Below are 22,364 nucleotides of genomic sequence, written 5' to 3'. Positions count from 1 at the left end.
TTTAAGAAAGAAAACAGTATCCAACAAATATACTTCTCATTACTATTTTTCGGGTGCATGTAAGCAAAATTTTCAGTTCGCTACTTGAGCTCCAGAAATTTACAAGGCATTATGACATGGTTAAATGCGACAATCATATTGAAAGATAGTAGCATTACCATGTCTACTGCTTGGGAATAGATTGCTTATCCCAAGAACTGAAGATCAGCTCAAGTGACACGAATTAGGAGCACAACCATGATGAAAATACATGTCATTAGAAAAATCACAAGCCATGTGAAGCATGTGGTCTTGGAAGTTTTTGAGTATACCTCCAAGGCTCGTACATTGGCACGACCAGTGCTAGCCAAGCTCTGCTCAACAGCCTTCTCCGTAGAATCAAGTATCTGCACACAAACAAACAATCAGGGTCCATGACTGAAATCACTCATCAAATCACACAACACATGACAAGCAAAAGTCAGGAGAAACCCAACATGACTCGCAGTGTAATTAATTCAAGCAGGAAACATATAGCACATCTTGCACAACAATGTTGACTGCTCTGCTAAGAGCTCAGGATAGTTGAGATGCTAGATATTTATTCTGGGAGTGCTGAGATGGAGTGTGTGTGAGAACACGTCGCACAGAGAGACAGAGGGGGGGAAGGGGGCGAGGAGAATGGGCCAGATGATAACTGTACAATTTAACCACTACTTTTCACAAGCCAAATTTTGTAATTGTCAGCAGCAGTTTAACAACTTGTAGTAGTGATGGTGATGCATGGTTTACACAGCCATAGATGCAGAGATGCAACAAATAATGACAACTTGAGCAGTAGGACTGTAGGACAGCCTAAGAGGTAGGCAGAGCCAATGTAGAATGCCTTTCAGATTCTGTTTAAGCAAACTAATAACAAATACAACGAATACAAACATCCTTGATCAGGAAGGAAGAAAAATGAGTTGATGGACAATAGGAAGCAAACATGAAAATAGAAAACGAGTTTCTCTTTTCTTTATAGTTGGAATGTATTTCCACCCAGGCCAAAATTTTTTTCATGCTCCCTAATTGAAGGAGGAGGTGCATAATGTGAAAGAGACATGGAAGGGTATAATATTGAAATAATAAAATCAGTTTCTCTCAAAAAAAAAAAATCCATCCTTCTTGGGTCAAATTGGACATTGCACAAAAGTTTAGGGGTAAATTGAGCTTTTATCTGTTTTGAGTCACATTTCATATCAAAATTAATCATGAGCAAAACTGAAAGAATAATGGAGCACCAAATTGCGCAACACTTCCTCCAGAAAATATAAGATGTACCCATTAACACTAAAATTGAACATTGTCCTCAGACAGTAATGCATTTCCCATGAATTGTCAACATTAATTCATGAAACTATGCATCATAGGATAATAAAAATCATCACCTTTTCAGTATTTTGCAGGGACTGACTCATCATGAGACTACTTTCTTTGAGTTGCTGTGCCAACCCGACCATTTCATCAGTCAAATCCTCCTGAAGCTTTCTGTTACCAGAGCCAAAAATTTAATAAGAACTTGCAGAAATAAGATGTGAACAAGTTCTGTTCGAATATCTACGCCTCTATTGTGATGATTTTTCTATATTCATTTCAAGTTTGCAGTATAGATTAGAAACAGTTACCATACCATATTACACATGAAACTCACATTTGCAATGGACTTTCCACCGTATCTGAGGAAGGGAGTTGAGGTAGGGGGAAGGCCAACATTGGTGTGTGCCTTGTCCTCCTCCCCCCAACTACTTCCTTTCTTACACTCCACACCACACACCCATCCCCCCCCCCCCCCCCCCCCTCCTCAAAACAAAAAACAACCCAAAGGGAAAAAATATCTCTCTCTCTCTCTAGGATCAGGCTGATGCCACACAAGGTACCACGTCAGGTCAAATAAGAGTACTTGCTGATGGAATACACTTTATCCCATTAAAATTCTAGGTACAGAAAGAAGCTTAAACTGGAATCATGGCTTATTCACCACATGGAAAGGTGGTAGCTAATCTCCTCAAGAAGACTATCCCAGGTGCATAGTCAGGGCACCTTTAGCAAATGAGCAGCCTTTAGCTCTAGGAAGATAGCAATTCATAGTTGTAAGTGCCTAAGTGGTGTGGTGTGGAATTCCCACTGGAGTACGTAAACTTGTGCAGTATGACATGCAAATGAAATTGTATTTTCAAAATTTTTATTAAAATGCATATTTCACAATCAAGTGTACCCTGAATGAACAGTAATAAAGCACCTGTGCTTCTCAATGTGTGCTTTTGCTGCAGTATCCAGTTTGACAGGCGCTGATGTATGAACCTGATTTAGGTCATGAGTTCTGTCATCAATATTTGACGATGACCTGTTTGATATGCGACATGATTCAAAAGGAAACAAATTATAACCTGGAAGAGGGGGAGAAAGGAGAAGATAAAGCCACAAATTGGGAGATTCCATATATCACACAAGTTCTAACAACTACAGATTCATTTACACAAATCTTCTTCTCAAGCCTGGAGAAGAGGGGAAGTGAGTTTCTCCATCTGCTTTAGGACTTTCTTTTGCAGAACTCCCAGCATCAGACTTTTCAGATACCAAAACATGAGGCTGAGAATTAGACATATAAAAGGCGATTAGCAATTATAACATTTACCACAAAATACACGTATAATTTGCTATGAAACAAATGGAGGCGACATTACAAGATGAATGTACAGATGTAAATGAATGATTGCATGTGTGTGCTTGCACCAGTATATTGTCATAAGACAAGGCCCTCACAACACCTAAGAGACATGCCCAAAAAAATGCCAATTAATTTGACAAGTGATTGTTCTTTAAAAAACATAAGGGAATACACATGAGGCAGTTACACGCAAGTTAGATTCTCCTCAAATTGACCCAAAAAAAAAAAAACAGAACACAAAAAATTTAGAACTCAATGAAATTTACTGGATTAGAAGGCAGGAACGTTGAGGACAATTCAGCTGTCCACAGGTGTTAGATTGAGTTTCAACAATGACCAATAATCTGCAATGGAACCTTTTCCCATGAAAAGTTGAAGATAGAAAGAATGAGACCATATTAAAGAGAAACTCAATAGCCTTCAAGTCCTACCAAAATTTCTCAGCACTAGATTGCTGGAAAGCAACTTTTCCATTCAAGGCCCATTATGGTCATGAAAACTGTAGAGTTGAAATTGGCATTTGTGCATATGACTTCCAATCAAAGCTTATAAGAAAAACTATTCACATTAAACTTAAAATTATAAAATTCACATACTTGTTTACATCTGCATTACAGTCAATGCAGCACTTAAAAAAACTCAACTTTGAAAAGCACGCATTAATAGATGAAACAAATCCCATATCTGAACCAATAAGAACAACCACTACACTTTCACTGGAACAAAGGGGTAAGTGACTGGATGAAGGATGACATGTAGCCAGAGAAACTAAGCCAATTAATTTGTTGCAATCTACCAAGTCAACAGATGCAACAAGATGGGCATCATAGTGGGGAGAAAAGGAAGTTTACTCAAAGACAAGTTTTCAACAAACAATAATATCTGATCCTGTGTAAAATCTCTTCAACAAAAGTGAGATCAGCCAAGATGCCCCATGTTTCCTTCAATACCCAAATATAATTTCACAACTCCTCTACTGTCCACCACAATTATTAAAAACTACACTTTCCTAGATAACCACATTGCAATGGCTATAATATTTCATTAGTTTTTTAGTACTTGAAGGAAAAACATTAAAAATAAGATAACTTACTCTTTGAACTTTGTAAAAATAATATAAATCCACTTCCATAAATTCAATCTATTGCTAGCGTAACTACTTTAGAAAAATCACTGAATTTCACAATGACACCAATGATTTTAACAATATACAACATATTTAATTTCTAGGTTATAGAACACACCAATGGTGCAGCTATTCTGGTAGCAATGGCTTCAATCTTCTCAGAATAATCATTCACCTTAGCCTTTGAAACTCTGTAAAAATGTAAACAAAAAAGAAGTTACAATAGCACCGCATACAAAGTTTAGGGACTGTTGCAGAAACATGAAAATCTCAACCACTATTGAGGAAAAATAACAAAAAAAAAGAAGAATAAGAAGAAGAGAGGACAAAGAGACAGCCCGATCATTTCAGAACTCCCTAAAAGAAATGTTGTCATGAGTTTTTGTCCCATTAGATCAATAACAGCTAATAATCAGGACAGAGCGAACTGACTCACAATCAAAGAAAGTTCACAAATTTTTTTTGAAGAGCAAGTCAATTTTCCTTGAAAAGGGCATTTGAAAAAATTTTCCCTCAGGAAATTCTACAGAAACTCATTACAAATTCAACAGAAGAAATTAAGAAACAGTAGACAGACCTAGGTAAGCCATCTGGATTTCTTTCTTCAGCCAATTGTTCCAATTGTTCCCGTAAAGTAGCAACATACTGCAAAGTTCCATTGTTGAAATTATCCACAGATAATGACCAGCAATTAAATTCTCGAATAAGGAGATGCATATGACAGAATTGAGTTTACTCACACCACTAATTCGATTTAAAAAAGCCAAAAACAACATAAAATATAGCCAGATAAAAACATTGTTGAAGAAAACCTTCAGTGCTGAGATCTATGAACATACATGTATAAGTTTTGCTTTATTTTGTTGCTGAGGTGCAGCTGCAAGCAACCTCCTTAAGTTTACTTCTGTTTTACTGATTCCCATAACAAGATCCTGTAGCATTGATAAAGACAGAAATTAATTTCACAACCATATAATACCAAATTCGAAATGAAGCTAGATATAGTGCTACACATGCTTAAATGTTTCAAATTGCAATGGTGTACCAATACAGCTTGCCCACTCAAGGTTGTCAAAAACCATAGTTAGTCCTATTTTTAATTTGAAACGATTGCTTCTTCCAGGTTTATTCCATTATCAAAATGATCCTACTCCCAAATTGGTCCCAAATTACAGTTAGAGGACAATGAAATGTCAAAAATAACCTTATATAAAATCCGAAAGAAAGACAGATAAAAGTATATCTCTCTCCCCCTCTGTCTCTCTCTCTGAGTCACTGGTTCCTCCTACTCTACGGCATGAAATTCACTGCTCATTATCAAATTTAACTGACACCTATATCCCTCTTCAACCACAAGACCAGACTCACTATCATAATCACAAAGCCAAAACACAAAATCAATATTTCTTATTCAAATCAAAGGATGATTTTATCAAAATTGGAATTTAACTTCACAGTGGTTCAGGTATTTAAGATGTCCAAAACTGCAATTCTCTACTAACAACGCAGAACAGAAAATTCACCACCAAAACCTAACAAATTAACAATACACACACACACACACACAAAAGGGGGGGATCGCAAAGGCAGCCAAAACAAGCGGAACGTTCAAAAACCAAATCGAAGAGTTTATCACCTCAGGATGAACGAGTTCTCTGAAATTGGACAGCTAGCTTGAATCAATCAAGAAATGCTCTCTTCTTTGGATTTCGACAGCAGCGCAAGAGGGCGGATGGGGCTCACGGCAGTAGATCAGCGAGGAAGGGGAGGAGCATCAGCGTATTCCTTGTTGTCACCCTCTTTTTCTCTCAGGCTGCAGCGGCAAAGAAACTGCAGAGCTCGTTCTCATGATCCGGATAGTGGTCTCTCCTAATCGATCGGACCGACAAGGCAGAGAAAACGAGTGCTACCGTTCTAATGAATTTTCCTTGAGATCTATTGAATTCTATGATTTTGTCAGCGTTATTTTTATTTTTTTATTGATTGATTATTAATATAATAATATAAAAAATTGCAATTTATTATAAGTAAAATCAAATTCTACTAAAATAATTAAAATTTTAAATAAATTTTATAAAATTAAAATCATAATTTTAAATTAAAATACTTGCCTCTTTCCTACATATTTTCGATAAAAAAAAAAATTATATGTGGATGCAATAAAATTAAATTAACCATATTTGATAAATAATTTATCACATAGTAATTTTTAATCTTTTTAAAATATCACATGCCAAGCTTTTAGATGAGTTTAATTTTATCGCCTGTAATGTCATATGATAAATTCTTTTTCTATAATGTTATGTAGCAATTTCTTAAAAAAGTTTATATATATATATATATATATATATATATATATATATATATATATGTTTCCTATGAGTTTCTGGTATTGCTTTAATCCATGTAATTTTTACTGGTAGCAGCTGTTTCTGGTGATTATATGTGTGATAGTATATGATCAGCTGGTCTTTTTATATCCATTTCCCCGAGTAATACAATTCATCTACAGTTGCTCATAACAAAAAGGCCTGTTTAAATGGACTGCTAGTTTTCTAAGTGTCTCTTGTGAGTTCAAAATGTATTGCAATAATATATATATATATATATATATATATATATATATATATATATATATATATATATATATATATGATAAAATCTTAACATGGAAGGATTATACAAACAAATTTTTTATTATCATGTATTTTTCAAAATTAATTTGTCAGGTAAAAAACTACATGTATAATCAGCCTGGACAAGTTTGGACAGAAATCTTCCATTTGAAACTCAAAAATTTCATGAACTTTTGCTTGGAGAAATGGAAGGAGAGCAACATATATTTATAAAACAAAAAGATAAAGGATATTTTCCCTCCTCTGTAATTTTGTTATTTTCCACTATTCTCCGCGTCAGAAAGGACATATTACAGGCATTTTCCATTTTTCCTAATTACTTATTCAATCCAAGAAAAAAACTCCCAGCTCTTAACTAATTACTTATTTGGAGCCTTGATGAAGGCCATGTGTGTAGAATTAGCAACTTTTGTCAATGTTTTGAGATCATAGGCAATCCAGCATCTGGATGACTGGGTGTGGTAGAAATAACCCATACATTTGCAATCCTTGGTGCATTTGCTGCTACAGGCATCCTGCTTCATGGGTCCATCTCCATTTGTGTACTTGGAATTGAAATGATCAACACCTTGTAGTTTGTAGTAGTAAAAATCTTTCACTCCACATGATACCTTTGCTGCCTGGCAATTCTTGCTCCAGCCCAGCAACCCCTTTGGCGATGGACAAGCAACACATTGTTCATCCTGGCAGAGACCAAAGTTCCCACACCTTTCAGGCAATTGGCATTCAGTTTCCCAAGAGTCTCTGGAAAACAGAGCGTAGGTCACTTGCCAAGCACTCCAATCTGCATTATCGTCGTAAGTGTAGATTCTAAGGTTTCCATCAATTTCCAAGCGAAGATATGACAAAGTGGTGTCGTATTTAGGCCTTCTCAGAGTGATGGTTCCTCCTGACGACTTTGCACCTTGGTATGCTAAGGATAAATCTGATCTAAATGTCACCTGCTGCAAAGGAGCCATTACATCCAATAATCTCGAAAATGTGAAGTAAAGAAGTGGATTTGGGGAATTTGGACTTTTATAATACATGGCCATGGTCTTGTCCTCCATGACCAAACTATAAGGACCATTGATGTTCTGCTTTTCAGAAGCTCGACTCACAAGCTTGGTTGCGGCCCCAAGCTTAAGAGACTGACCTACTAACAGGGTATCAGTTGGGTGATCAAAACTTTGCCAAATGAACGTACCCTTGGAGTCATAAAGAACCATGTTACCATTTGAGAGTAGATTGAACCCAACAACACCTTTATTGGCAGTGTAGGTTTGCCAAGCAATTCGACCATTAGCATCAGCTAAGACAAGATTTCCTTCAGTTCCAAAGGTAAGAGTGGCATTTTCGCCTACTGGGTTGCCACGGTTGGCTTCCCAAACCCAACGCCTCATAGACTCAGACCTAACAGTACCCATACGCAGAGCAAGGGTAAAGGCATTGGGGGTGGTATTATAAAAGCAAAGTTGGAATGGATGGGCAAAGGGGTCGAGGACACGGTAACTTGCATCATACTCCACAATGTAGGGCCCGAATTCACCTTCATTGACATATTTGAAAGTGGCAGAGGGAGGAACAGAGGCTTGAGCAATGAAGGAGAAGATGGAGAAGAAGAAGCAAAGAGAGAGCAATGGTTTTTCTATAGAGATGGAAAACATTTTGGCTGTTTTTGGCTAGTTGCTAAGCTGCGTAGGAAATCAATGCAGGCAAGGTCGCTTTTATAGCAGTAAAGAAGAAGTTTTTAGTCATTCAAGTTCAATTACAAGTTGAGTATTAAACTTTCTTTTTCGCCCGGCCCCACAGGTTAAATCAGAAAATCTAAAATCTGGATTTATGGCTAATTTTAATTACTCTTAAAATTAAAATTAAAATCTAAAAGTCGATGGTATACCCTAATTCTGAATTGAAAAAGCCTTTCTCACTTAAATTTTTTAATCATGAGTCATATAAAAAAAATTGATTTTAATTAATTTTTTATATAAAATAATATCATTTTAAAAAAGACCATTACTAATTAATATAATTTATTAAAAAATATTATAATATATCGTTTGTATGTTTTAATTTTAAATTTTTAATTCTCTACATTTAATGATTTTCAAGCCCAGCCTGCTGTACAAATCTTGGTATAAAAAGAATTCTATGAGCACGACTAAATGTTATTGTCCAACAAAAAAATGTCAATACTGTTTTGCTGTCTGCCACCTTTTTATATTATTTATTGTTAAAACAAAGTTACGTAAATATAATATATTATTTTATACGTAACACATTAAAATAAAATACTTTTTATTTTAAAATTTGACAAAAATTAAGTTATCTTTTTTTAGGTAGAAACAAACCATTTAGCAATAAAAATGTTAGAATTATAGTCTTACTTTTTAATTTTTAATAAGGATATCAAATGAGTTGTTGACTGCCATTTTTTCATAAATTTTAATATAATAGTAAAAATTATTATTATTATATGTATACACCCACAATAAAATTAGACAAATTTTTAATTCAAGAACAACATGTATTAATTATATATAGTTCATTTTTGTTTTTTAATATGTTAAAATAAAATATTATAATAATGTATAATTAAAAAAAATTTATATAAAAATAAAAATTTATGGATAAATAAGATATGCATAAATTTGGTCAAACAAAGAGGCCAGCCTTCATTGACTAGTAAGAAGAATCCACAGTTTATGAACAAAGAAAACGAAAACCACCGCATTCGGACATGGAGACCACTGTCTCATCTCCATAAATTTTTTAATGCTTGTCGTACAAAAATCGTATGGTCCCCTTGTAGTCTTTGTCAATATTTCACATTCAATAATTTTTTAATGATAATTGAATGAACAACATAATTTAGCATATTTATTTGGATTTAAACGTAAAATTCTGAATTTATTAAGTAAAAAAAATTAATTGAATTTATTTAGAAGGTAAATTTAGCATAGATTAACACTATGTTTTGAGGGTAAACAATGGATTTTTAAAGTAATAAATTTATTTAGAAGGAAAATTTTATTAATGAAGGTAAATTTTTTAAGGTTTCAAAATTTTACTATTTCTAACCGTCAACTTAATGAGATTTTAATATTTTACCATCAATTAAACCTTACTTTACATTACTATAAAAAAAAAAAAAAAACTCCATTTAATATGCAGGGAATCGAAAATGAAAAGAGGTCGGAGAAAGACGTCGGCATTGGCCCATCTTATCACTAAACTATTGGCCGAGGCGGCTCAGGGATTTTTAGACATCCTTATCCTGCAAGCACGTTGACCTTTTTGGGAAATATGATTTCGACCATTTTTTTTTGCTACAATAATATCAGGGGGAATATAATTATTCTATAATTAAAATTTTTATTTTCAGTTAAAAAAATACCAAAATATTATTGTAAAAAATAAAAAATGGTTAAGCTTAAAAGAATTCGTAATTTTTTTTGGCAATAATTGTCAAAGATGATTGAGAGTAATTAATAAACTCATGGGTTTATATTTATATATCACTGTTTTCTTACATTTTTTTATAACTTTTAACATGATTTTTTTAAACGGAAAATATTTTTTTTATTAAAAGTTATTGACATTGACCTCTTTAAATAATAATAAAAAAAAATTATATTGTTCATTAATTGCTTTTCCTTTATACTGATATTATAAATAAAGCTTTCCTTGATAACAATAGAGTCACTTTTAGGATGATAAATTTTTATATTTAAATCTAATAGAAATCATTTATATCAAGAAATTATTGCAAACAAAATAGGATATTGTTTCCTATATAATTTGCTTTATAATTTTTGAATTTTACTATTAATATTTTGGTCTTTATATTTTTAATAATAACTAATGATTCAATTAATTATAAATGAACAGTAATCAAATTATAGATTTTATTAAATATTAAAAATTAAATAATTTATTTTTTAAAATATAAAATATAAAATATTATATATATATATATAAACACGCTTTCCAAAATACTATTTCGCAATAAGTAAAATAATTATTAAAATAATAGAATAATTCATAAAATTTTAATTTAGTGATTAAAAATATATTATTTTTTATATTAAATTTAATCATATTTTCTTATAAAAATAAAAGTTCTTTTAATTATATATTTAATTAAGTGAAATTTATTAAATAAATAATTATTTTGTAATGTCAGGCAATAGCAATAAAGAGATTATTCCCAAAATATTGCTAAAAATAATAAAAAAACTGTAAATGTCTTTAATTTCTTGCACATCATGAAATTAGATAACATAAAATAAAATCAACGTAAAAAAATAGACTGAAAATTGCACAATTTAACATAAAATCAAAAAACCAGCAAAAAATACAAACAAAAAAAAAGAAATTACTCAGTACAGCAGGCTCTTTCAGAAGGCAAAAAGAGAAATTACTTGCCATATTCTTCCCTATCCCTCCCATTATTGGTTACACATATAATCTCCACTCCAATCGAAAAACACACACACACACGCACAAACCCCCTAAAATTACTTGTTTGGTGCCTTGATGAAGGCCAAATGCGTGGAATTAGCAACTTTTGTCAGGGTTTTGAGATCATAGGCAATCCAGCACCTGGATGACTGGGTGTGGTAGAAATAACCCAAACACTTGCAATCCTTGGTGCATTTGCTGCTACAAGCATCCTGCTTCATGGGTCCATCTCCATTTGTGTACTTGGAATTGAAGTGATCAACCCCTTCTAGTTTGTAGTAGTAAAAATCTTTCACTCCACATGATACCTTTGCTGCCTGGCAATTCTTGCTCCAGCCCAGCAAGCCCTTTGGTGATGGACAAGCAACACATTGGTCATCCTGGCAGAGACCAAAGTTCCCACACCTTTCAGGCAATTGGCATTCAGTTTCCCAAGAGTCTCCGGAAAACAGAGTGTAGGTCACTTGCCAAGCACTCCAATCTGCATTATCTTCGTAAGTGTAGATTCTAAGGTTTCCATCAATTTCCAAGCGAAGATATGACAAAGTTGTGTTGTATTTAGGCCTTCTCAGGGTGAGAGTTCCACCATAAGAGGAATTAGGACCCTGGAATGCTAAAGATAATTCTGAGCCAAATGTTACACGATTCAAAGGACCCTTCAATACACTGAATAATTCAGAAAATGAGAAGTAAAGCAATGATTTTGGGGATTTTGGGCTTTTATAATACATGGCCAGAGTCTTGTCCTCCATGACCAAACTATACGGACCATCGGCGTTCTGTTTTTCAGAAGCTCGACTCACAAGCTTGGTTGCAGCCCCAAGCTTGAGAGACTGACCCACTAAAAGGGTATCAGTTGGGTGATCAAAACTCTGCCAAATAAACCTACCCTTAGAATCATGGAGAACCATGTTACCATTCGAGAGTAACTTGAACCCAACAACACCTTTATTGGCAGTGTTGGTTTGCCAAGCAATCCGGCCATTAGCATCTGCCAAGACAAGGTTTCCTTCAGTTCCAAAGATAAGGGTGGCCTTTTCGCCAACTGGGTTGCCACGGTTGGCTTCCCAAACCCAACGCATCAGTGACTCAGACCTCACAGTACCCATACGCAGAGCGAGAGTGTAGGCATTAGGAGTGGTGTTATAAAAGCAAAGTTGAAATGGCTGGGCAAAGGGGTCGAGGACTCGGTAATTTGCACCATACTCCACAATATATTCCCCGAATTCACCTTCATTGACATATTTGAAGGTGGCAGAGGGAGGAACAGAAGCTTGAGCGATCAAGGAAAAGACGGTGAAGGATAAGCAAAGAGAGAGCAATAGTTGCTGAAGAGAAAACATTTTGCTTTGTTGACTAGTTTTTGGCTCTGGTTGGTGTACAAAACCAACGTAGAGAGGTACCCTTTATAAGAGAAACGAAGGAGGTTTTAGTCATTCAAATTGAATTGCAAGTTGATTGTGAGGGTGGGCTAAAACCTGCTGGCGGTGGGCTCTCTTTAAATTTTATAATGATATTTCCTTTTATGTTGAATTTGTTTTATTGTATATAAAATTATTTCTTTCGTCCGCAACAATATTTTGTCAAAAAGAAGAAGCTATAAAATAATATTATTTCTTTAGTCTAATTAGTATTTGTCCTTTACTTTTCAGAGGAATACTGCTTTATTAGCTGCATTTATATAATGACTGTCCTTTACTGTATAAAGAAATCTTATCTTTCCCATTTAGAAGCTGGATGTAATAATTTTTTTCCCTAGTTTCTGGTACTTTTCATTTATAAATAGAGAGTTGTAACGTATAACGATGAGAGTGGATTGAATAAACTTTCTTGTTAAGAGATATTCATAAAAAAAGAAACAGCACGTTTATGATTGGATCCAGTGAGTAAATTTACTTATTAATTATGAAAAATATTAACTTTTATTATTAAAAATATTAAAAAAAATAATTAATTTTTATAATACAATCCATGTCCATCACATTCATGTTGTATTTAACAGGCTTATCAACATATACATGGTGCAGTTTAATATAATAAGCCAAATTGCCAAAAGGGAACGAAAGAAAAGTTAAAGAAAAGGGTGGATAAGTTCTGTTCACCATGTTGCTTGAACCTCAGCAGGAGAGCCAATTTAAAAAAGAAGAAAAGATGCTGGGAAATTAGGAGAATCGCACCGTCACGCATTGTTAGAGGAGTAGCAGGCAGGGATTTACACAGGCGCACATGTATATTGACAATATGAAATTAATCAATAGACAGAGAAAGAATTATAGATGGCTTCCACTTAACTTTTGGTCAAACGCCTTGTTCTGTCCATGTTGACGCCTTTGAATAAATTCATCAACTTTAACAAAAGGTTACAATAATAATTGATTCATAACTAATTCAGGAATACTTTATGAGCAAATTAAGTTTTATTATTTATCATAATTTAAAATAAATAATAAATTTATATCAATTCACAATCGCATTTACAATTATAGCTCAATCTTTAATTCTGATGCAAATAATTTAATAAAGAAGCTGAATAAATAAAACACATAAAATCTTAGTCTAAGGAATCAAAATAAATTAAAAATATTTCATTTAAAATAATATATCAACATGTCATTTCACACTTTATAAATGATTGAGGTTGCTGTGGATAACGTGATTAAAAAAATGGATAATTTAAACAATTGCTAACTTCTATATATATTAAGAAAACAAATGAAATTCTTGGTAAGAAAAAAACGAAGATGAATTGTGGCCTACATAAATTTTAGTAAAATGGGAGATATTTTTAGTAGAGAAATAATGCAGAAAAATGGAAAATGCAATTGGACCAAGTTGTCAGCGTGGAGTGGAGTGTGGGCCATCTTTACCAATAAATTATCATTGGTGGAGGCGGCTGGGGAATTAAAATAGATAATAAAATAAAATGTTTCAGCATATATATTTTTTTTCTCTTTTTTTTTTATACGTAAAAGATTTGATATATGAATATATATATGTTCAGATAATTATTAATTGAATAGTTTACGTGCACGTCATGGCAAATTAATCAACCGATGGTACAAGTCCAAGATCATAACCACAGCAATCAATACAATAGTTTATTCATGTTAAATCTAATTATTATTATTAAAATAATATTTTTATTTTTATATATTTTAATTAATAATTTATGTAAAAATTATTTTTATTAATAATTTATATTTTAAAATTTTAATAATTTTATAAAATATTTAAATTTTATTTTATATTAAATAAAATATAAAAAAATTATAAATATTATTATAAAAAATATTTATTTTATACTAAATTAATTATTTATATAAATGAATTTAAATACCTAATACATAAAATCCAAACACATCATTCAAGATTCAAATTTAAATTCATCTCAAACTTATTAGTTAAGAAAAATAGGAAGAGATTTTAAAATGAATTTTATAAAATTATACAAACAATTATTATATTTAGTAGATATAGGTGTTATAGTTTTATAAAATAAAAAAAAATTAATATTGTCTTTAAAAAAAAATATTATCTTTTAACTAGTGGAATAACATGCCATGCATGATATATATATATATATATATATATATATATATATATATATATATATATATATATATATATATATATATATATATATATATATATATCATGCATGGCATGGGTATTCTACTAATTAAGAAAGATAAAGTTAAAAAAGATAAAGGGAGATTTTAAGATGAATTTTATAAAATTATATAAATAATTATTGGATTTAGTAGATATAAGTGTTGCAGTTTTATTTGTGACAATAAGTATAAAATTTTAAATAATAATTAATATTGTCTTATATTCTCAAAATAATAAATAATTATATATAAAATAACTTCTAAAAAATAACGGATAAAAATAGATAAAAAAATTATTTAATTTAGGTAATTTATTAAAATTAATGAATTGATTATAAAGATTTGAATTATTAATAATTTAATTCATACGGTTAATTTTTCTTTTCAAATTAGTTATCAGAGATATATAAAAAGACATTACTACTCTTAAAATTATTGTAAATTATAAAAATTATCCACCTTTTCTCCCGCCCTCTTTTTACATTTCTGTTGCTCTCTCTCCCCATTTTAATCTATCCATATCCCCTCCTCTTTCTCTGTCTCTCCTCCACTTCTCTCTTTGCTCTCCCTTTCTCTCCTCTATCTCTCCCTCTCCCCTTTTTGGAGACTCCCCCTCATTCCTCTCTCTCTCTCTCTCTCTCTCTCTCTCTGTGTGTCTCCAAAGTTAACTCATGTTAAAGAAGGATCGAGGTGTAATGGCTATCACTAGACAATCTTGATGACTTTGAAAGAATGGGAGTATTGCGGCATAACTAGTTTTGACAAAGGCAGTAGTACTTTCGAATATTTAATTCAATCGAATTTTATTAGTATAAATTTAAATAATATATAATTAAATTTAAAATAAATTTAAATTTAAAAAATAACATTCATATCAAATTCAATCGGGATTACATCAGATTGCCTTTCAGCAAATTCATTCTCCGCCTGCCTTAGGTAGGAACATGCATGCAAGGGAGCCTCTTTTTCAAGAAGAGTTCAAAATTTCAGTAGATGTGTACTTTGAGCAGCCCTCGGGCGCAGCTGGCTATGAAAAGGATAGTACTGTACCATTATTATTATTATTATTATTATTTTGAAAGTTGACGTCATGCTTATGATTATGCCACCACACGATAAAGGATTGCCTATTTCACATTAAAAATCAAAATCTTAATTTTCACAAATTTACCATCTTAAAATTAATAATTTCACTTTACATAACAAGTAAAGAAAAATCTGAATTTTTTTAATAAAATAAAATATTTCAAATTAAAATTAGAAACTAATTTATATTTAAAATTTTAAATTTCAAGGATTATATGTGATTCTATTTGAAATATTAACAATTAAAAGTTTATAAAAAATTTATATTTTTCTTTAATTAAAGAGCAAAGCATAGAGAAATTGATCAAATCAGCATATTTAACATAATTTGATAAAAAAACAGTTAAATTTATTAGTAATCCTTTTAAAAAATAATGTATCTTATATTCATAGATGTATAATTTTTTTTTAAAATATAAACAGTAAGTCTAACATATGAGAAATGATGTACGAGTTATTGAAATACTGAATAATTTCTCGTAATTGGGTTTCACATAAAAACCCAAAATCTTCTTGATTGGGCCAAGTTAAGTTTGTCTTTGGGCTACTGGGCTTTGCCTGAAGTGAGACTAATAATTATTATAATTGAAAATTCGAGTAACCAGTTGCTTAAGAGTAATTGCTCAAATCTGCAATTTTATTTGATTTTTATTGTGATTTAGAACATCCCTTTAGGATATCAATTTCAACTATGAAAAACCCTAGCTAGATATATGCATGCAATCCAAAACATTTTTTTTTTAAAATCAAAGTTTAAGACTTTTCTTGTTATTCAGCCAATATTTTTTTTTTATGCATTTCAGACATAAAATAAATAAATTTAATTAATTTTTTATATTATAAACAATTACTAAAAATAAATATCTTAGAAAGTAAATATAGCTATACATCGATTGAATTTAAGAAATTGATATGTATCTAATGTTAATTGGTGTGGTTGTAAGCCGTTAAACAGTTAGAGAGGGCGCAGAACAGATTGTAGGCTCTATAAAAGAAATTGTGTGTTGTGATTGAATAATAACTATTCTCCTTCTCCAGTCTCTCATTCTTTAATCTTCTTTCTCTTCTTCTTCTCTTTTGTAATTCTTCTTACTAATTTTTTCTCAAGTTGCATCAATGGCATCAAAGCAAACGATCCTTAACCATAGATTTTGTTGCTGGTAATTCTTCTTCTCTGCTCCCTCTTCAATTGTTTAACAACTTACAACCACACCAATCAACATTAGACACGTGTTAGAAATATGGCATGCATAGCCTTGTGCAAGACAGAATTTTCTTCAAGTCAAGAACATGATATGACTAGTGAAATTTAATAATCCCAATAATTTAGTGCATCAAATTTTAGTGTGGAATTTAATATAAAATTTAAACCAATCTCAAATCTTTCCTCGATTTGGTTGGATTTAGCTTTCTTTTATATCCTAGGAGTACCTGAATAATTTAATCTCTCACTAGCAAGAAAAGAATAAATTTATCAGTAATCATAGTGTTGATGCATTTTTTAATGATAAATATTGTTTTAAAAATAAAAACTTTACACCAAAAGTTTCATTTAGGTTAATTATGCATAAGATGAGCAATAGTTGGTTAGATGTCATGATTTTTCTTTCAATTATTGATATGGGTAGTCTTTGGATTAGGGACCACACACAACTGTGACCAACAAATCTGCTTTTTTCTAAGTAGATTTTTGACAATATATTGTAAAGATTGCCATGGTTGGTGTTGCTTCACCAAGGGAAACCATTACTTCTTCAATTTCCTTGTTGCTTCCCTCTAAAATCCAATATAATTGCTTCACTTCTGACCCATATAGCACTTATATACAATACAAATTTGCCAGAAAGTAGGGAGTGATTATACATAGAAAAGAAAAGAAAAACAAAGAAAAGGGTCTTACCTAAGGAAAATAGGATAGCATCCCATTTAATTTGCATATAGCTAGATTCTAATTTTTATGTGGAGGTGGGGGGACAAGACACTTGCCTTGATGAGACTTGGGAGCAACTCTTTGCTTAAATCAATACTCATCTAGAGAGAATATGCCATAAAGTGAGTGGGAGGAAGAGTTAAGAATGTGGGGGTCCTTATATATTTAATTTGTAATCTACTATTATTTTTCAAAATTGTTTAAAAAATGTTAAAAATTAATTCCACAAGAAAGAGTAAGTAAATTTTATTTTGAGGTAATTAATCTAAAAAATACCAAAAATTTCATGCTTAGTCAAATGCAATATCTAAAGGTCATAAGGTCCCAATCAACTAATTAAAATACTTAAAATAAATAAGATAAAATTAAAATGATCTTACATTTGGTGATAAAAATAAACCAAATAAAATTTTTTAAGGATATTTTTATTATTTTTATAAAATAAAATGAGATTATGGCATGAGATTTAATACAAAGACAGAAAGAGTTTGGTGGTTTTGGAATTAGTAATTTTCAGTAGAAAAAAAAGGGAAATGACATTAATTTGGTAAATTTTTTAATTAAATGTTTAAATAAAGAAATTTGTTTCAATTAAATAGATTTAATCCAATTAAATCTCTATAATATTATAATGAATCACTTTATCATTCTTAAAATACTATTATCTTTATATTTTCACCTCATTAATTAGTCTCTTTTTCCTCCATTTATACATTTATCTCTTTTTTCGTACTCTATCTTTCTATTAGTTTCTACCTCATCTTTTGTTTTTTTAATGAAAATAACATGTTAAATATTAAAAAAAGGGATTATTAAGCTTTTGAACTCCTCATATTTTATATGATGATGGGATATAGATACTAAAGCAAGAGATATTATTATTTTTTTTTGGGTACAATTTATTAGGATAACAAAGTTATAGCCTTTAGAAATAGATAACCTTTGAAAAGATTGAGATAACAACAAATTTCTTATCAATAAAAATACGTAAGGTATGTAATTGATATGTCATTTTAATAGTTATCATTAGCGTACGGAATGGAAGCTTAACCAAAGAAAACAACTTCTTGTGCTTCGCCAATTACCCCATAGCAGATTGATCACACAATTCAAAGAATCATCAAAATTTATATTTTCCTTTTTAAAAAAATAAAAATTTATAATATGCAGAAATGGGTTCCATGTGGACCTTAGGTCTCTATTATTAGCTTTTTTTAATTGCAGCATTGTATTAACAAGCCTTAATGGGCAAAGATGCAAGAAGTTCAATAAGATTAAAAATATGGTAAAAACCCAAACTTAGCAAATATAAGAAACCTAAACCCATAAACCAACTAAAACTATAAAATCAGACCCAACTCAAAAATCAAACCCTGAGAAATTTGAGCAACTAAATCACTAGAAACCTATTTAAATCTACTGGCTCTTGGCATCTAGAGCTAGAGCAATTTGGAAGGCCAACACCATGAAGCTTCCTTAGTATCACAGGAAAACTGCCTGCCTGCTCACCGAAAGTCACCGCCTTTGATATCAACCCAGTCCGACGTTGGACCTCAAAAGTAACATACCACCATCATCGGGGGAGGTGGGTATCACTCATGGCCTTTCAGTCTCTTTTAGCCTTGGAGGGGGAGGGGAAGGCAATAGTCACCAACTGAAATTTGCTCAACAACCTCGAGTTACCCATCTCCAAGCATGTATGAACCCTTCAAGAAGACAAAGGTCAGCCGACATTAACGGGAGGTGTTGCTCCAATAAGTCATAGACACTCCACATATCTAAGAAATGCTCTCTCTTGTAACTTTAGATCTACAGTAACACAATAAAATAAAATCCTATTTCCTCCCAAAGCCAGCAATAGAGAACACATGAACATTAAGATGAGACAAAAAAATGACGACTTTGGATAGGGAGAACAAACAAAAACCAGATAAGTGGCTCGATTAAGCCAAGAGAAGCAGACGAGAAAGAAAAGTCTCCCTCTGCAACTTTGAGAGAGAAGAAATTCTACAAGTAATTCTACTAGTCACTCCCTTGATGCATGCATGACCTTAGATCTCTATTGGTTATGTCATGAACGGGGTGACAATATCGACACGACACAATAACATGATATGAACACAACATTAAAATAAGGGATTTAAATCAAATTTTATTATAATTATGTAAACTCGATTATAATATAAAAATAATTGTACCATATTGTTGATTGATTCCCTAATTTGTTAATAAAATTTACAATTTGTTAATAATTTTTGTCATTTTATATTGATAATATTATAATCTATAATATTTACATAGTGAAACAAAAATTTCAATTTTCAATTTTCTTACAATATTGTAGTAATTATATTTTATACAATAAGTAATAAATATTAAAATATTATCATTTTAAAAATAAAATAATAATTTATTTTATTGATTTCCATAAGGAAATTATCCAAATAAGTAATTACAATGTTATTAGTTAGTAATTATATAAATATATCAAATTTTAATATATTTGCAATTCAGTTTAATTTTATTGATAATTAATGCACTAATATTAATTTGAAAATATCTTTAACAATAAATTAATATAAAAAAATAATAAAGAAAGATTTATTATTTTTTTTTAACTTTAGAAAGAATTATCTGAGTATATTGAAAGAATATATATATATATAATATGTATCCTATGGTATGTGAACATGTTGTGATAAATAGTCCAAAAGAAAAGAGAAAAGAGGAAAGCAGAAGAAGAAAAACAAAAACATCACTAACACTAGTACATTTAGATATTGATTTTAATATCAATAAGCATTATCAGCAGTAGTGATGGTGCTAGTAATGGCAGTGACTCATATATTCAGAAATTGTTAGCGTTACATGGCTGTCTCTATCAATTAGAAAAAGGCTTAATCAAAAGGGGACACACGATTGCCTTCCAATTCTGAATAAATACAGTAATATTTGAGCATTCACAAGTTTTCAATTAATATATATTTAAAATCTTAAGAGGGTAGCTAAGGTCCACTCTATTATCTTCAGGTTAATAATTAATAATTTAATCCAAAAATTTAAAGTTTTAATCATACATGTTTTTAAAAATATTATAAAATTCATTAAACTCTATTTAAAATTGTGAATTTCACAGTTTGAATACGATTCTAATAAAATTAAAATTTGAACACGATTCTAATAAAATTAAAATTGATAGATTTTAAAATTTTTTAAAAGAATTAATATTAAAAATTATTCAAAATTAATAAAAAAAAAAGCCGTAAGACTGGAGTTATCAGTTTTCAAAGTTGTGGAGCTCTAATTTGAACGATTTCTAGAATGGTCATTTTCCTTGTTTATGACTATTTTTGAAGTGAAAGCTGGTTCTCCTTTTTCTAAATGTGATTTTTATGTTGTCCATTCAGTTAAAATTGAAACCTTCTTATAAATTATTTACTTAATGCTATAATTTTTGTAATTATGTTTAATTCTTTTTAATTTTAAATATTAATTATAAATTTATTTAATAGTTAAAGTTAGAAGTTTTTATATGGCAGTTTATTGGGATAAAATTTTTTTTAAATTGTGAAATATTTTATATATATGAAATTATAATTTTTTTAATAAATAAGATGTTTTTAACTATTAAATTAAGTCAGATGGATTGAATTTATAATTTTTTTAAAAAATAATATTTTAATTATAATTATATATGAGCTCAAATTAAAAAAATAATTTCTTTTTAATCAGTTATTATGCATAAACATCCTCAATTTTAATTTTAATTATTAAATAAATTTATAAATAATTTTTAAAATTGAAAAAGAATTATTAAAGTAATTAAAAATATAATATAATTACAAAAATTTTAGATTTCGAAGCTTTGTCGATTTTCGGATGGATGTTTAATATATAAATGAGTTTGATTAAAATGGTAAATTTGATGGAACATAAAATGTGATGTGATCCGACTTAAATAAAAGTGAGTTTTTTTATAATATAAAAAATAAATTATACGTAATTATGAGAAATAATATATATATTAAATATACTTAATAAATTTTCGTGATATATATTATAAATTTTATGTGTAATCTTTAATTAATTATACAAGAAGAATAATATGGAATTCAAAAGGATAAAAAATATTAATTATAGTAAGAAAAATTTAAAAATATAAAGCGATGCAGACACATGCACATGTGGACTCATGAATTGCACTGAAGTGAAGGGTGGGCGGCAAGCATCCGCTTGCTTAGTGTGACAAGTATGACTTGATCACAAAGTTTTTATTTTTTAATAAATAAATAAATATTATTCTTTGATTTTACTAGAAAAATATATATATTTTTTAAGTATATATATAGAAGAAAAAAATGGGTAACTTTTATAAGAACATAAGGGATATGCATACATATTTTGAAAATTTTCATTTAAAATGTTAAATAAAACTGATAATTTTTATAATCTATTTTTAAACTTTATTTCATATTTTATTTTCTTTCCTTAATTTTTATTTGTTCCATATAAATCATAAGAGGGAAAGTGAAGATCTGTTGTATCACCATGTTAGTTTTGTTTGTTTTGATATGCTAATAAAACTTAATTTAAAATATTTTTTTTGTTCAAATAGAGAGTTAGCCAAATGGGCCATAAGAGAAGAGTCATAAAGAGAAAGACTCTACAAAATTAATAAACAAGAAAAATATGAATATGAAACTTCACTAACTAAGTTTAATAGACTAATTTAAAAGATTTTGATTGGTAAAATAAAAAAAAATTAGAATATTGATAATCAAGTTTAAAGGAAAAGATTTAGTAAATGAGATGGAGATGATATGTGAATGAGATGTATCACCAC

General features: G+C 30.3%; 3 protein-coding genes across 4 annotated transcripts; all 3 read right to left on the bottom strand.

Annotated features, from left to right (window-relative positions):
• LOC110670367 (uncharacterized) lies at positions 1–5,774 on the bottom strand. 2 transcript variants are annotated; one of them, XM_058136324.1, is made up of 8 exons: positions 5,452–5,774; positions 4,655–4,747; positions 4,393–4,460; positions 3,934–4,006; positions 2,498–2,610; positions 2,261–2,365; positions 1,410–1,509; positions 1–386 (listed from the first exon to the last, which is right to left on the bottom strand). In XM_058136324.1, the coding sequence occupies exons 2-8, from the start codon at positions 4,736–4,738 to the stop codon at positions 210–212; spliced, it is 720 nt and encodes a 239-aa protein (XP_057992307.1). In that variant the 5' UTR covers positions 4,739–4,747; positions 5,452–5,774; the 3' UTR covers positions 1–209. The 2 variants fall into 2 exon arrangements, with proteins under 2 accessions (XP_057992307.1, XP_057992306.1); XM_058136323.1 differs by lacking the exon at positions 5,452–5,774 and having other exon boundaries at positions 4,655–4,756.
• Positions 5,775–6,657: 883 nt separating this feature from the next.
• LOC110670311 (epidermis-specific secreted glycoprotein EP1-like) lies at positions 6,658–8,124 on the bottom strand. Its single transcript, XM_058136953.1, has one exon. The coding sequence runs from the start codon at positions 8,095–8,097 to the stop codon at positions 6,811–6,813; it is 1,287 nt and encodes a 428-aa protein (XP_057992936.1). The 5' UTR covers positions 8,098–8,124; the 3' UTR covers positions 6,658–6,810.
• Positions 8,125–10,738: 2,614 nt separating this feature from the next.
• Positions 10,739–12,350, bottom strand: LOC110670285 (epidermis-specific secreted glycoprotein EP1). Its single transcript, XM_021832263.2, has one exon. The coding sequence runs from the start codon at positions 12,235–12,237 to the stop codon at positions 10,951–10,953; it is 1,287 nt and encodes a 428-aa protein (XP_021687955.1). The 5' UTR covers positions 12,238–12,350; the 3' UTR covers positions 10,739–10,950.
• Positions 12,351–22,364: the final 10,014 nt, after the last annotated feature.

The sequence above is a fragment of the Hevea brasiliensis genome, chromosome 15 (assembly GCF_030052815.1).
Source record: "Hevea brasiliensis isolate MT/VB/25A 57/8 chromosome 15, ASM3005281v1, whole genome shotgun sequence".
In the NCBI taxonomy this organism is placed as follows: domain Eukaryota; kingdom Viridiplantae; phylum Streptophyta; class Magnoliopsida; order Malpighiales; family Euphorbiaceae; genus Hevea; species Hevea brasiliensis.
The sequence above is the reverse complement of the archived record's forward strand: the minus strand, read 5'-3'. Positions and strand labels throughout refer to the sequence as shown.

Bases quoted from the DNA above. Each gene is read 5' to 3' on its own strand.
- LOC110670367 (XM_058136323.1), bottom strand. From the start codon at position 4,756: ATGCTACAGGATCTTGTTATGGGAATCAGTAAAACAGAAGTAAACTTA. The intron at 2,611-3,933 runs GTGTGTTCTATA...TCTAATTCTCAG, and splicing joins CCAGAATAGCTGCACCATTG to CCTCATGTTTTGGTATCTGA. The intron at 387-1,409 runs GTGATGATTTTT...GTTTGTGTGCAG, and splicing joins CCCTGCAAAATACTGAAAAG to ATACTTGATTCTACGGAGAA.
- LOC110670311 (XM_058136953.1), bottom strand. From the start codon at position 8,097: ATGTTTTCCATCTCTATAGAAAAACCATTGCTCTCTCTTTGCTTCTTC.
- LOC110670285 (XM_021832263.2), bottom strand. From the start codon at position 12,237: ATGTTTTCTCTTCAGCAACTATTGCTCTCTCTTTGCTTATCCTTCACC.